Here is a 16,930-nt window from a genome sequence, read left to right on the forward strand (position 1 = left end):
GGAAAGAAGCAGTACTTAATAAAAAGAAAAAAGTCAGCATTTTCAACCAATTTTTTTGCAGTTTATATTGGAATAATGTTAGAATTTCCCTGTACAAAAAAAATGGGGCTTACTCATCTATAGATCAAATTACTTGTTATTATTATTGGCCATGCTCAACCATCAGTATTCATACTATGCAGTGACCTTCACATACCACTTATGACTTAAAAAAGGCAATGCCAGCATGATTCAACAATGATTAATAACTGCTACGAGTGTTATAATGTACATTCTGAGGAATTATTCCATTTCCTGCTGTGTTACTAGTTGTAGGGTTTTTTTTTTTTTATTTTTTGAGAGGCAGTCTTTGAGGAAATTTTTGGATTTTAAATGTATTTTAAAAACCAAACTATCTAGGTACTTTTTGGATGCTTTATTAGTTTGCTATGGCTGCCATAACAAGTGCCATAGACTGTGTGGCTTAAACAGAAATTTATTTCCACACAGTACAAGATCAAGGTGTCATCAGGGTTGATTTTTTTCTGAGGCATCTCTCCTCAGCTTATAGATGGCTATGTCTTCATGTGGTTTTTCCTCTGTGCCTTTCTATGTCTTAATCTCTTCTCATAAAGGCACCAGTTCTATTGGATTAGGGCCCATCCCAATGACCTCATTTAACGTTAATTACTTCTTTAAAGATCCTGTCTCCAAATAAGGTTACATTCTAAGGAACTGAAGGTTAGGACTTCAATATAGGAAATTGGGGTGAGGGGACACCATCCAGTCCTTAACAGATGCCTTTCACTAGCAAATTTCACGTAATAGGAATATAGTTAGAATATCCATTTTATGGTTATAAAAGTAAGGCTGAAACTTAGTTTCTCAGCTAAGTAAGGGGAAGTCTTATAGGCTAGGCTTATCTCAAATTCCTCTGGAATATCTTGGTTTAGTTCTGAGATAGACATTGGATTAAAAGATTAATTTTCCTTTTATCTAGCTTGAAGCTTTAATTTTACCTAAGAAACTATCACCACCTCTATTTAAAAGTACTTGTGCATTATACTTTTTTTCCTGTCTCCTAACCTCCCATTCTATTGCATTAGCCCTTGGGATTAGCTGTTTCAGATGTGAACCTTATGGAAAGAGAAAGTTATAGAACAACAATAACAAATGTTAGGTTTTAACAAACTCATGTATGTATTTCCTTTCCTCTGAGTATATCTGTTTACTCAGGTACATCAACTAAATATTTGCTTGTCCCAAAGAAGGAGGTTAGTAAGAGATCTTTTAAAAGTTAGTGTAGAACATGTCTCAAAAACTATCCATGTAACAAAAACATTTGTACCCCTTTAATATTTTGAAATTAAAAAAAAAACAATGTTTCTTAATTATAGTTTTTAGGAATGAAAAGGAAAAGATTATTTGCTTGGAGTGGGAGAGAAATCTATCAAAAGGGAGGGTATAAATTACACAGGAGAAATGTAGACTATGATCACTTACTGAAATGTATATAGTATGATTCTGGTCGCTACAGTAAGGAGCATGCAAAAAGATCCCTTTGTGAAAAAGATAATATAAAAAATATTGTAAAGTCTAAAATGTTCTACAATTGTGAGCCTTAGAATAATAATGAGAAAAACCAAGAGTAATTGTCAAAGATCAAACTAAGAATATATACATATGAGTTTACTTTTGGAGAAAAGTAGGAAATTCTTGAGTATTACAGATACACATGGTATCTTTCATTATTCTCTCATTCGCTGCCTGTTTTTATAAATAAGGAATCAGGGTTAAGGATATACAGAAACTAGAGTTGCATTCTCTGCTCTTCTGTAAGGTAGGTGTTTACAAGTAATAAAGTATCATATCTTATGAATAGACTTTGAATGTTGTTGTACCAATAAGCTAATATAAACATAAGCCAGTGTGACATAGGGAAGTCTAACTATAAAACATATATGTGGATTAATTTTTTGGCAGCAAGCCTGTAAAATTAGGGGTTAATTTATAAAATCATTTAAAATGATTCTTTGCATCTTTGTTGAATTGTATGGTTTGATCTTTATAATGATTGTGTTTGCTTTTTGGTTCTACCATCTGTATTCTTTGTTCACAGATTAATTCCTTTTAGCTCCAAGCCTTTGCTTTATATCTCTTTAACTGATTTAGTAATTTGGCTAATTCTCTTCCACATTTTTTTTAGTCCTACTGGAAAAGTAGGTTATTTGATAATCTCTTATCATCTCAGCCACTCCCCCCAACACACATTTTTTGTCCAAAGAGAGTTGCTACTTGCCTTTTCACCACAGGGGTGGTGAGAGGTGCATGTGGACAGAGAGCCTAAGGTAGATCAGAGAAACTCATAGGATCAGGTCTTTCATTGCCTGCTGAAACTCAGGAATGGTTCATCCTTTATGGCTGAAAGTCTTATTGTTTGCAAAATTGGCTGAGTATTCTCGTGTAGGAAAGTATGCCTTTCTTTAATATATCATTTGTTTGTTTTTAATATAAGTACCAGGAAGAAAACCAAAAAGGATCTGTTAACAAATATAGCATGCACAATACTAATAAATTCAGAAATGGTACAGAAAATAGTACAGAAAGGGATAAAACAAAAAGTGAAAGCCACATTTTTCCCCATCCCAGTTTATTTCTCTAAAGGTTCTTATGGTTATTTCTAGAAAAACAATTTATGCATATTCCCATGTATCTATTTATATTTTCTTTATTTAAAAACTTACATAATAAGGTTCATACAGTACACATTCAAGCTACATCTTAGAGAGCTTTAGGATCATATGCCACATTTTTAAATGGCTGCATGCTAGGTATTTTTTCTTATAGGTGTATCACCATTCTGGGTACTTTGTTGTTTTTTGACTATTAAAAACATTGCAACAGATAAGAAAAAGATACTTTTAAGGAGATAAGTAATACTTTATTTCTATAATGAAATGTGTGGAGAGAGAGAAGGAAAGTCCTGATGAGTCTTTCTGTATCTTTGCAAATCTGGCATCACAGATCAATAGAATATTTTACTGGAGGGGATTTGATGCTGAATAGGCTAATAACAAGGAAAGAAAGCATTTGTAAGCAATCTTGCAAACTAATTTTGGAAATAAAGTATTTATCAATAGATCTAATAACATGCATCCAGAAGTTATAAAAATTTATGGCCATAATGTTTCAAGCTCATTCTAACATTTTTGAATCCTGTTAATCTTACATTAAATTATTGAGGACTTTAAAGTCAAAACTGATAAATAATAATAAAAGTGGATAAATATATACATAGTACCATGTTTCCCCCAAAATAAGACAGGGTCTTATATTTATTTTTCCTCAAGAAGACACCCTAGGGCTTATTTTCAGGGGATATGTTAATTTTTTTAAGTACAGTACAATAACCTACATTTATTAAAATATAGTTAAGTCATCTTCTTCTGGAACATCATCATAACTCTCCAAACCCCGAATTCCATTCTAAATTTCTTGCGACTCTATTTCCTTTAGAACCATTGGCCCCAATCTCTCACGTCGAGCAATAGAGCTCTCATGGGGCAGATGAGAAGGGCTGCTCATCTTCTTTACTGTTCCAGGACAAAATGCATGGGTTGTGCAGATGCCCTGCGTAGCCATGCCCATCGCTAGGTCTTATTTTCAGGGTAGGGCTTATTTTGGGCAAATGCTTAGAAATCCTGCTAGGGCTTATTTTATGGGTAGGTCTTATTTTCGGGGAAACACGGTATTCATTTTAAATCTGGGACTAGGGAGATTTATTAGTCAGTGGTAATAAATAGCAAATATTATAAAAGTCACTTAACAGTCTACTTTTTGGTAACTGAAGGAAAATGCTGAAAAGAGTTTATTTCAGATGACTTAGCTTGAACTTTTCCAAAATGCAGATTTATTTAAACATAATTATAGCCATTTTTTAAACTTGCCACTTCCTCACATGTGTGAGAAACATCAAATAACAAGGAACACTTGGAAGTTATGAGATTGGAAATCTGTCTGACATTTTCCTCAGGAAAGCAGTGAGGATCTGTGTTACGATATTTTGTCACAAAGTTTCTGCCAGTGTAATTTGAAATAGGTGAGAAAAAGGTGCATCTTTTATATATAGGATAAAGTAGCACCATTTAGTATTCTGTTAATATCTGGTTCTAATTACATAGATGTGTTCACTCTGGAAAATACATTGAACTTATAATAATAGTTCACTTTTCTGTATATGTTGTATGTTAAAATTTATACTAAAAATAATGTATAAAATATAATAAGCAGAAACCAAAAATTATACATTCTCATTAGCATATATTCTAGAATGTCATTGTTTTTACTTTTTCCAGTATTAATTTACATTGATTTCCTCATTTGGGCAGTTTTTATAGTTGTAAACATTGTATACCTATAGCCTATTTTTTCTTAATATGAGAAATGTCTACATAGTTTTCAGAATTTAACCATGAATTATTATTCTATATTGACTAGCTTAATTTTGCAGTGTATAATCAAAGTTTTAGTACACATTTAAAAATTTTAAGGGTATTTGATTTTAATTTTCAATCTTATAGCCCTTACATGCCTGAAACTATATTTATTTTTGAAATAATAGAAGCTGTAGAGTTTTCCATCTTAATTTTGTCACTTTTATAATCCTATTCTTTTCAAATATCTGTTTTCTCAGAAATCCAAGCAGCATCAATCAACTTTTTAAGATTGACAGAACCAAGATGTTCAAGTCATTAATTTGTTTTCCTAAACTCCCTTGTCTCTGAAGCAATTGTATGAATAGAATGTTCTTAAATAAGCATCTGCTTTTGTGATATCACTTGTCTTTCTAACCTCTGTATGATTAACTAAGACAGAAAATACCTTTTCTCCCCTAAACTTAAGACCTATTAAAGTGAAAACCTAACTGCTCAAGGGAGATTTTATGTTATTTTAATCTATTTGCTCAAATACTTTGGTGAAATCCAGGGCTACCTAGTAGTGGTAGAAATGCATTTTAGCATGAAATATTGTTTCATTTTGGAGAATACCCACATGGTACTCCTGATTTATACTTATTTAGCATTTGTCTACGGCTGAGAATAAAAACCCTGACCAGTTTGTGCAATGACTTCTTAAAGGTGCAATACCTTCTAATTCAAAAACCTTTCCCAGCTTCCCATTTGAACCTTATCCCCAGCCAAGTACCCACTTGCTCCATATGCTTCTGTCCTAGCCACCTTTCCCTCAACATTATAGCAGCCCTGCCTGTAACATTGCCAGGACTGGGATGCCCTTCCTCTGTTTTTCCTTTAAGGGCCACCTCAAATGCTCCCCACTCGCTGTTTTGTCAGAACCATTTACTCTTCCTCCTCTGTTCCTGTTGCACCTGTCACATAACTACTATAGCAAAAGGCATGGGACATTATCAATATTGGCTTATGTGGCCGTTTGGCATTTAAGGTTACAAGTTCCTTGAGGTCAGGGCCATGTGCTATTTGTTCACAGTGCCTAGTGAGATCAGGCATTCAAGAAGTGTTTGTTAAATAGAATTGAGAGGTTTGGACAGGCTGGGCTTATAAGTCCCAATTTATTTTAGGGAAGATATTTTCTTAAAAGTTTATATTGTCATTTCCCGAGTATTCAGGTATATGTTCCTGGATTACTAATTACCTTTTCTTTTCCCCTTGGCTGCAACCTACTTGTGACAAAAATGCCAAACCTTTTACTTTTCAACATTTGGGACTTGGTAGATTTGATTAGGGACAAGAAACTGTTGGCTAAAAAGAAGTTTATAACTTGCCTAAAGATTTCATTTGTTATGATTTTCTTATGTTAGGGATTAATTGAAAAATACTATAAAATTGCTGTTTATCTTGTGGTGAAAAAGTCATGAATTAAATATTGGTATATCTGCTAAATTGCTAGTAGGGAATTCTGAGAGAAAATATGATTAATATGGTAATAGTTGGTTTAGATCATGTTATATGCTGCCTTGGTTTCATAATAGTTTGAACCTTGGGTGACAATTACAGCAAAAAGCTTCCCTTAAAACAAGATTCAATAAAGCTTTACAGTGTCCTTGAAGAATTTTTTTGAAAAAAGAATGCATTAAACTGACCTCACCATCTAGTTCCTTGTTTTTGAGACATTTACCAGGAAATGAAGAATATAGCCAGTTTTTTTCAGTTTCAAAAGCTGGCAGATAAAATCACAGTTGATTCTTTTGACAATGTTTGAAAGGTTGTTTTTTTGTTTTTTGTTTTTTTCTCATTTGACATGCAGCAAGGACATATGGGCGAAGGAGAGGTAACATTATTGTTTCTCACTTTTAAATATCTCAGTTGTATTTGGAGAGGACTCAGAGTTGCTCAGTTTCTAACCTTTGTGGGGAAGGGGTGAGGGGAAATGAAACATGGCTTTGATCCTTACGTAGTTTTTGTGGTATAGTTAACATTTTATACATTCTCATTTGAAGGAGTTAATAAGCCTAGAGAAATTATCAGAATGGTAGGATATGGATTTGAATCAAAGTGATTTCCATTTGTTATATTAGAAACTCAACTTATTTATATTTGAAGATTTGCTTTTTTTTCTTTCTGAAAGGAATTTCTTAGGAAAAAAATTAAGAATCTTTGTAAAGGAAAATATAGTTAGACTGGCCTCCAAATACTTTGGAAGTTTGATTATACTTATCTACCTTATGTCTACTTTTTTTTTTTTTTTTTTACTAAGTAAGCATAATACATTTGGTTTAAAATGAAATGAGCTAAATAAATGACTAATCTTATAAATTTCAAAAGTTAGGGGAAAAAGCTCTGGAAATTTTAGGGAATTTTAAAGAATCGTTTCCTAGAGGTGCCTGAATAAATCTTATTCTTGCTGCCTGTAATAGTTTTGCCTTTTTACAGGAAAATAAGACTGTTAAATAGCTTAGATTTCAAATATAAGTGATGTTGGAAAATCATTCAGGAAATAACCTCCAATTTTATAATCATTTTTTTGTCTTCATTGACATTTAGGATAAATTTGTAATAAACATACCATTATTATTTGTGTTGAGTAATGGAAATTGAAGACAAACGTGGCAACAAAAGGACATTGAAATGTTTCAGTAAAGGAAGAGCACTTGAGATACATTTCTAGAGGATCCATTAACAAATTCCTCATGTAGTACCTAGAAGTAAATTGGCAGCCTGAAAAGTGATAAAACAGTGCTTGAGAGATTCTGCAGCTATTTGTAGCTCTGTGTTTTCCTTACAATTTAAAAGTTTATGTTTTGCTGTCAGGTAAATATGGGGAGACTGTTACACACTTGGCATCTCTGGTTTTTTCTGCTTATATATTCTGGATGATAAGAGTGTCAAACAGCAAATTTAATGAGTAGTTTTTAGAAAGAGATAGCATCCTTAGCAAGCTGATAATTACCCAGCTAATAATAAGTAGATCTTTAGCATGGCTAAAAATCTTTCCTGTAAAACTACACAATGAAGTTAGATAACAACATTAAGTGAGTTTTGATTATATCCCATTAGTTAAGGTAAACTAAAATGAGTGTTCACTTTAAAAATTGACCTGTTCATTTTAAGCACATTCTTAGAGGAAAAGTGTATAAGCTATATTGTTTGATCTTTTAAAGAAATTTAAGAGATTCAGTGTCTTATATCCAAATTTAATAGTGTACATGTCTAGGTTGCCAGTGGCCTTGGGGCCCTGCCAAGGCAGTGCAGTCTGCTGCCAACTGCTTTCTAAAGAGTGCTCTCTCCTACTGCACTTCCAGTTCACCTCGCTGGAGGTTCTGTATCCCACTAGGATACTTGAGCAGTCCTCTGTTTAACTATGTACTTTCTCTCTGACTCAGTTGGGACTTTAACGTGATGGGAATTGAAGAGCATGTCTAAGGGATTCTGTTACTCAGTGAGAAAAATAAAAGGAGCAGTTTTATTGAATCTGCCATTTTCCTTGTTTCTTGTACATGATAATAAATGGCAAGGAACATTTTCTGTTAGCTTTTTTTCCTGCTTTCTATTCCAGGTCAGTCTTCACTGTTTCCAATGGAAGATGGATTTTTGGATGATGGCCGTGGTGATCAACCTCTTCATAGTGGCCTGGGTTCACCTCACTGCTTCACTCACCAGAATGGGGAAAGAGTGGAACGATATTCTCGCAAGGTGTTTGTGGGTGGATTGCCTCCAGACATTGATGAAGGTATATTTAGAAAGAACTGATTATAGAAGGGTGCCCCTAAGGTGGCAAATAGGGAACTCATGGTTAGTGATTGTTGTTGTTATAATAATCTTATCTGGCTTCAAGTATTCAGCCTTGATTGCATTCTTCTCTTGTCCTTTCTTCCTGTCATAGCATATAAGATTAGTTGACAGAAGGAAGGGGAGCAGGGCTGTGCAAACCATCTGAAACAAAGGATTGGACTATGTGGAAAAGAGTATAAACATCACTGGAAAAACTTCCCAAGGATTCTATTGTTGTGGGCAAACATGGGTGCTAACTGCCTTTTTGTATATGTGTGCTGCCTTGGCCAAATTCAGTTATATAATTTTTAGTTTTTCCCACTTTTTATGAGTACTCCATAAATGTATAGTTCATCATTTAAAAGTTTAAAATCTTAGATGAAGCATGAACTTTTGAAAAATATAGCCTACCGTTGTATTATGAGACAGGGAATCTTAAGGGTTATATCACTTTGTGAGTATTTTTTAATTCAGTAAATATTTACATGTATTCTAAATACCATGCACTGTTCTTAGGCTTGTTTATAAGGTGGAAGGTCTCTGTTTGCATAGCATTTGCATTCTAGTGGGGAAGGCCCATAAACAAAGTGTAAACATGAAAGAAAATATCAGAACAAGTGTTGAAAAGAAAACAGGATGATGTGATATAGCAATGCAGGGAGCCTTCTTAGGAAAGCCTCTTTGAGGAAGTGATATGTAAGCTGAGACCTAAATAAGGAGCCAGGCTCTGCAAAGATTGAAACTAGTTGTTCAGGAATATGCTAGTCATCTGTGGGTCTAAGTGACCCTAATAAAATTCCAAGTGACAGACCTTATGGCAAACACATATTCTTGATTATTTTCCTAATTTCTTTTGTCTTGGTTTCCTGAAGGGAAATGGAAATAAAGTAATGCATGTTATGGAGAATAGAATAGATTTCTCTAAAAATAAGGTCTGATAATAAGGTTTAATAACTTCCCATTTAGACTGGGATCAAACTTACTGAGTCACTTCTTTTCCTTAAAATGATCAGTCTTGGGTGGGTGCGACGGCTCATGCCTGTAATCCCAGCACTTTGGGAGGCTGAGATGGGAGTATAGCTTGAAGCCAGGAGTTGGAGACCAGCCTGAGCAACATAGTGAGACCATATCGCTACCAAAAATAGAAAAATTAGCTGGGCATGATGGCATGTGCCTGTAGTCCCAGCTTCTCAGGAGGTGGAGGCAGGAGGATCGGTTGAGCCCCGGAGTTTGAGATTATAGTGAGCTATGATGATACCACTGCATTGTAGCCTGGGCAACAGAGTAAGACCTAATCTCAAAAACAAAAAAAAAAACTCAATCTTTTGGAAAGTTGAGATAAAAATGGTTTTAAAAAATCAAAGATTGAAGGCCGGGCGCTGTGGCTCACACCTGTAATCCTAGCTCTTGGGAGGCCGAGGCGGGCGGATTGCTCAAGGTCAGGAGTTCAGAACCAGCCTGAGCAAGAGTGAGACCCCGTCTCTACTATAAATAGAAAGAAACTAATTGGCCAACTGATATATATATATAAAAAAAATTAGCCGGGCATGGTGGCACATGCCTGTAGTCCCAGCTACTTGGGAGGCTGAGGCAGGAGGATCGCTTGAGCCCAGGAGTTTGAGGTTGCTGTGAGCTAGGCTGACGCCACGGCACTCACTCTAGCCTGGACAACAAAGCGAGACTCTCTCTCAAAAAAAAAAAAAAAAAAAAATCAAAGATTGAAATAAACACAATTTTTTTTTTTTTTGGTCTATGATAAAATGTCTTGGTGGAAGCTGTGCTCAAATGTCAGGTTTGTCTGAAGCAATCTCTATCCTGCCCTGAGAGAGCATAGCTTAAAGAATATTGTGTTCTGCAGAATTATGCACTAAAAATTACATGGTTTATGGGGAAAATAGGATTAAAGGTAAATCATTTAAAACCTAATGAACTTTGTACATGAAACACTACCAAAAAGAGAGTTAGTAGCTTGATGATAACTTGGATAATTCAGGCAAGTTGCTCAGCATGCTTGGGACTGCCTCAAGGAATATTGAAAATGCACAAAATCAATAAAGTGGAAATGTTGACTGGCAGGTGTGGAGACAACGCAGATAGAACTGGGACTTTGAACAGTGAAGAAGTGTACACTAAACCATCAGGAGATAAGGGTTGAGAGTACAACTCTCTGGCAAGGGAGCCGTGGTTGCCATACTTATTTTTAATTTTCTTTTTTTTTTTTCTTTTTTATTTCAGCATATTATGGGGGTACAAATTAATTTTCTTATAACAGAGCTGGGAGGGCTCCTGCCTGTGTATCAGACAAACTGGGGGCTTTTTCCTATCCCGATGAAGGTTATAATTCTATCCTCACTGTGCTAGCTGACCTTGCCTAGGAAAAGTTATTTATGAACCAGTACAACTTCCATGTTATACTGACATCATTCCCCTAATGAACCAGTACAACTTCCATGTTATACTGACATCATTCCCCTACTTACCAGGCTCAAATGAGCACAATTTAACATACAGACAGGTATCATAGCAGAACAGACTTCACCGTTAATAATCTGTGAGATGAAAACAGTTCTGCCAACCTGGAGTTTGAACATATTCCCCATCTCTCTTTTCTGTTCTTCCATCCTGCCCTATCAAGTTTTACCACACGTGCTTACATATTCTTTCCAGAAGTCTCTTGGAAATTTATTTTCCTATAATCTCATTAGTTGTCCAAATATATGTATAGCAAAATCAGTATTATTTAAATTAATAGTAAAATATGATCATGCCTTCCCTTTCTATTGTTTTTCCCCACTTTTGTTTTCTTTTCTTCCTCTCCCTTCCTCCCAGGGAGATATTGCTGTCCCAGAAAGTAGGGGGAAGAGAGTACAAATGGAGGTGTGTGTGTGTGTGTGTGTGTGTGTGTGTGTGTGTGTGTGTGTGTGTGTGTGTATGTATGTGAAGGGGTTTGCCCAGAGGTTTCATCAGCAGCTGGCATGGTGTCCAAGAAATTAGGGCAACGAGAGCCAGGGTGCAAAGGTAGAAGGTCAAGGAGGCTAGCAGGGTAGGCAAAAGATTAGTAAATGTCTTATACATAATGGGAGCTAGGTTTCTCACCATGAGGAAGGGATTTATAAACCTGGAAAGGGGTAAGGCTAGCAAAAGCTGTGAGGAGTGGAATTGGACATATCAGTATGAACTCATTAGTTTTTATAAATACACACACAGATACAGAAATAGTTATGTGTGTGTATTCATTTATTTCCTAGCTTTGTCCACTGAAAAGACTTAGAAATAATGAATATCCACTAGCAATGAGCAAAAATGTCTTTTACCAGTAAAAGGAACCAATACATCTTGAGAAAAAGGGCTGATTCTTGGACTGGGGCCCAAGAAATAACAAGATGAGCCTAGAGTATATTCTTAGGCCAGAAAGTATGGAAGTGCTTACAGAATAGGGACAGGTCAGGAGGACATTTGTCCCACTGGCCAAATCAGGAACAATTTTGGGGACAAACTGAGCTAGATCTGTACTGTATAAATAAATGAATAAGTAAATGAGACAGAAGGGAAAGCTCTTCCTTGCTGTCTCATACTAACTGGTAAATGTAGAGGGCATGCTGAAATAGACAATCACCATTTGGCAACAAATGATGTAGTACTTGATACAGGCAGGAGTCTTCAAAGGATGCCAAGGCTCATGAGGGAACAGGATATTGGTGGGTAACACAATATCCTCTTGTAAAATACTATTCAAATACAAAGGGAGAAATTGTTTCCTTTTGGTAGAGAAAACAGGCCGATACCACCTTGACCAGGTGATCAAGATTAATATGCCCAGTGATTGGAGAGGACCACATACCATCATTATGGTGGCGTTCCTGTTTGGAATGCATTGCATGAGAAACCACAGTACAGATCCAGATTGAGGGTCACTGTCTTTAATTTGTTCAGGCTGCTATAAGAAAATGCCATAGACTGGTGGCTTATAAACAACAGAAATATATTCCTCACTGTTCTGGAGGCTAGGAAGTCCAAGATCAGGGTGCCAGCAGATTCAGTGTCTGGTGAGGGCCTGCTTCCTCATAGTTTTCTCATTGTAACCTCACATGGCAGAAGGGTGAGGGGTCTCTCTGGGGCCTCTTTTAAAAGGACACTAATCCCATTGATGACCTAATCTGCCCCCATGACCTAGTTACCTACTAAAGGCCCTGCCTGAAAACTAATCCTCACATTGGGAATTAAGTTTTGACACGTGAATTTTGGGAGGATGTAAACATTCAGACCTTAGCAGTCATCCTACAGAATGAATGTAAAAGATAGGAAAGAATGTGGAGCTGTTCCAAATTGGAAAAGACAGATGCTCTAGACATGTTACAACTAAATGCAGCTTGTGTTCTGGATAGGAATCTGGCTCAGAAAGGAAAAAAAGAGATATGTTGGGATAGTTTGAAATTCAAATATAGTCTGTGAATTGGGTAGTAGTGTTGTATCAATGTTGACTTCCTGGTTGAGAGGGTTATATGGTGGTATGTAAGGGAGTGGCCTTGCTTTGAGCAGGTACCAACAGTTTTATTTTGGGATTATAGGGGATCATGTCAGTAAAAGATGACGAATGGCTGGCTGGCTAGATTAATTCATGCATATATATAGATAGAGGAGGAAGGGGGAAGAGGGAAGGGGGGTGAAGGCAAGTACAAAATATTAGTAGTTGGGGAGGCTAGATGAAGGGGAGGTAGAAATTCCTTGTACTGTTCTTATAAATAGTAGATTTGAAACTTTTTTTTTTCAACTTACCTCCAAAAAATGATCATAAAAATATTTAAATCTACTTTTTTGCTTTGTTGTTCGTTAGATGAGATCACAGCTAGTTTTCGTCGCTTTGGTCCTTTGATTGTAGATTGGCCTCATAAAGCAGAGAGCAAATCCTATTTTCCTCCTAAAGGTAATTCTCAAGATTCATTATACTTAAACAATTTACCTCAGATTGTTTAATGTTTGGCCTTTTCATAAATGTTTACTTTCACTGTAAAAATTTTTTGTTTACTTATTTTCTCAAATGTATCTTTAAAATTTCTACTTAGTATTCTTTTAATTTAAATTCAATTTTACTCTAAAAGATGTTTCAAGATACTATCAAAATGACCTATATGTTGATATCATCAGACTTTGGGTATAAATATTAAGTTTTAATTTGTGTGTGTATACACACACATATATATATTTCTATTCCTTTTCCCTTCCTTTAGTTTTAGTTTATGCATCCTTTCCCCTGAAGAATTACCAAAAAACAGGAAAACATATAAGCCTTCTTTTTCACTTTTCTTAGGCTATGCATTCCTGCTATTTCAAGATGAAAGCTCTGTTCAGGCTCTCATTGATGCATGCATTGAAGAAGATGGAAAACTCTACCTGTGTGTATCTAGCCCCACTATCAAGGATAAGCCAGTAAGTGCAGTCTAGCATTAAATAGCTTCTTGTTTTTGTCTTCATTCATCTGTTCTGTTTGAAAAACCCACAGACATCTTGATGTGTCTGGTGTACTTAATTGACATGTTTGTAAGTAGAATCTAAATAAAAGTGTCTTGTTGTTGTTAAGCTCCTAACATTGACATTTTGTTTATTTGTACACATCATTTTGACATTGAATTTTTGGTTAGTTGAAATATAATTGGTAAATCTTTGCTTTTACTTCACTTGGTGATGCATTTGATAAAGATAAAGTAGGTGAATTTCCTCTGAATAATGGAATTCAAATCACAAATATATGTATGTCTTTCTGTTTCCTTCTTTACTTTGATCAAGATTTTACCCAATACTGTTTTTAACTTTTTGTATATGGTACTCTCCCAAAGTAGAATGAATTACGCATATACATGTACAGGTACATTGCATAGTGTTTTTTTCTATTTGGAAAAGTTTTTTTTGTCATAAAATTTTGGTAACAGTAGCAACTGGCCTGTTTTGATGAATCTGGCAATTTGACAATTTATTATTCCTGAGCCAGCACCTAATGAATGGTGGGGCATGATGCAGAATGGATTCGTCAATGGTCCCAGCTTAAGCAATAATTTATGGAGCATGTCTTTGTATATTGGGTTGTCTAGGTCAGGAACCTTTTTCTAAGAGTTCCTGTAATCTGGACTCCTTTGCTTGACTTCTTTATGTTCCCTGCCAATTCTCACAGGTATTTGAATTTAGGACCTTTTGTCTAGGACTTTGTTGATGTGCATATTTGGGAATATTTCACTATCAACCTGTATCCTTTGGTGTGGGCATTTGTCCAGTCAAAGGCTCTATCACTCACCTGTACCCCCAGGTATAGGCATTTGTAACAATTAATAAATGCAAACAATTTTAAATGAGACACACGATTCTTGATTGAGCTTAAATAATAGGTACACTGAGGTGTTTAGCACAAAAAAGTCTGTTGCAAATATCAATATTTTTATTTTGAAAACCTTTGTGAAATAATGCAACAGATTTGTTACTATCAAGGGTAGTTTGCATTTCTTGGACAAACAATGATTGGATGCACAATCATAGTTTTCTTAGCACTGTATACTGATTGGCATTGGATACCATGCTACATTTTTTTATTTTTTGTTTTCTTTTTTGTTTTTTGTTTTTGTTTACCATGCTAAATTTAAATTATGTAGATATTGGGGGGTTGGGTAGGCTAAAGGTCCAAGTAATCTGAAAAACAGCTAATTACCTTACAGATAATTAAGAACATGTTTAAGTGATTTGGCTCATATTAATAACAGGCAATTAAATTGAACTGTCCACCTTGGTTTAGTTTACTGAAGATGGAAGTTCTTGAGTAAACTAAACCAATGAAATAAAGTGTTAGTATACACTATTTTTAAGTCTTCTAGTTTTATAGCCTTATTGATTTGTAATGACATAAGTTATTGCTTTTAAAACATAAAATACTCTTAAAATTATTTCCTCCATTAATTGCCTATATCGAGAATGAGACATTTTGGTTTGTACATTCCTCAGGTACAGATTCGGCCTTGGAATCTTAGTGACAGTGACTTTGTGATGGATGGTTCACAGCCGCTTGATCCACGAAAAACTATATTTGTTGGTGGTGTTCCTCGACCGTTACGAGCTGGTATGATCAAACACAAATCCCTCTCTATCCTTTAGCATAAAAAATATAAAGATTTGCAGGGTAAATTCTCCATAAACATTTCAGTTAATGTCAAAGAGAGAGTTCTAGAATCAAAGGGTCTGGACTTGAATTCATGTGTTCTGCTCCCAGTTAAGAGTTGAGTGACCTTGGACAAAGTATATAATTTTTCTAATTCTCAATGTCCTCATCTGTCAAGTGAAATAAAAAGTGTGTGTATTTCATAGAGTTGTTTTGAGGATTAAATGAGATAGCCAACGCAAAATACTTAGTGTAGGGCCCCATAATGCTAAGCGTCACTCTCCTCACTGTCTGAACAAAACCCTCAGGAATATACTATGTATTCAGATGTTCGGTATTTGTTTTCTATGTCCTCATTTGCCCAATAGCTATTTATGAGCTCTGAAACACAATAGAGTTCTTAGCAGTGCACCATGTTTTTAGAGTGGTACTTACAGAAGAAATTAGATCTCTGACTTCAAGTAATTTGAAGTTTAATAGTATAAATGAGGTGAATGAACAAGAATGCAGTTTCAAGATTGTAACAGTTTATGGAGAAGAAGATGCAATCATTATTTCAAGTTTTTCTTTTTTATGATAAATTGGTTAATAGCTAGACTGTGGGAAGGATAACAGTTTAGATGGAGATAAGCTAGGAAAGAATCTATAAAGAGTCTTCTAGGAAAGAATCCCAAACAAAGAATCTACCAATTAGTATTCTAGTGTTCAAATAATTATTTACATTAATCAAGACATTGTTAACTGATAAATCTATCGTGGCAATATAGCATAACTGGGGTGCCAAGCCCAGCACTGTAACTTAATAATCTGTGACCTTGGGCAGATTGATCATCCTCTGTGCCTCAGTTTCTTCAGAAAATTACTACCTACTTCACAGGGTTGTTGTGAACATTAAAAGAAAACATTGTAAAATACCTAGCAAAGCCCCTGCCCATAGTTAAAAAATTAAAGATTAACACAATGGACAACTGGTTGTAGTAATAAATTTGATTTTAATAATTATTGTAATGATGTGAGCTAAGAATACAAATGAATTGCTTTTGATGAAACCATTGGGGAGCCAGATGAATTTTCCTGATTTCAAATACCCTCTGCTCTCCTTTCTTATTTAGTGGAGCTTGCAATGATAATGGATCGGCTATATGGAGGTGTGTGCTATGCTGGGATTGATACAGACCCTGAGCTAAAATACCCAAAAGGAGCTGGGCGAGTCGCATTCTCTAATCAACAGAGTTACATAGCTGCTATCAGTGCCCGCTTTGTTCAGCTGCAGCATGGAGAGATAGATAAACGGGTAAGTCCTAGACTCCTTTCTTGAAAATTCCAGAAATGGTCCTCTAAATGTGTTATTACCAAGATTAGAGTGGGGGGATTTTATGTGATAATAGATTGACAACTGACAATTAAGCCTATAGGGTCATTTAGATTTATGCTCTATAATATATTTTGGAATTTCTTATGAATTTCTTTTATTTTTTAGTTTTTTGAGTAGCCTAACCAGAACACTATAATCAGTTTACTTGAGTTAATTTGATCTTCCCTAAACTATAACTTTCATCTATTCAGT

General features: G+C 35.3%; 1 protein-coding gene across 4 annotated transcripts in view; it reads left to right on the forward strand.

The window, feature by feature from the left end:
• Positions 1-16,930, forward strand: part of CPEB4 (cytoplasmic polyadenylation element binding protein 4) — a 70,261-nt gene that overhangs the window by 47,089 nt on the left and 6,242 nt on the right. For 2 of the 4 annotated variants that reach the window (XM_012765513.2, XM_012765515.2), the window contains 6 exons: positions 6,262-6,285; positions 8,011-8,184; positions 13,060-13,149; positions 13,534-13,652; positions 15,210-15,324; positions 16,476-16,657. In XM_012765513.2, the coding sequence (XP_012620967.1) occupies positions 6,262-6,285; positions 8,011-8,184; positions 13,060-13,149; positions 13,534-13,652; positions 15,210-15,324; positions 16,476-16,657 (704 nt within the window). The remainder of the gene's footprint in view (positions 1-6,261; positions 6,286-8,010; positions 8,185-13,059; positions 13,150-13,533; positions 13,653-15,209; positions 15,325-16,475; positions 16,658-16,930) is intronic. The other 2 variants (XM_012765514.2, XM_012765516.2) reach the window with 1 other exon arrangement.

Source organism: Microcebus murinus, chromosome 21 (genome assembly GCF_040939455.1).
Source record: "Microcebus murinus isolate Inina chromosome 21, M.murinus_Inina_mat1.0, whole genome shotgun sequence".
NCBI classification, from domain to species: Eukaryota; Metazoa; Chordata; class Mammalia; order Primates; family Cheirogaleidae; genus Microcebus; species Microcebus murinus.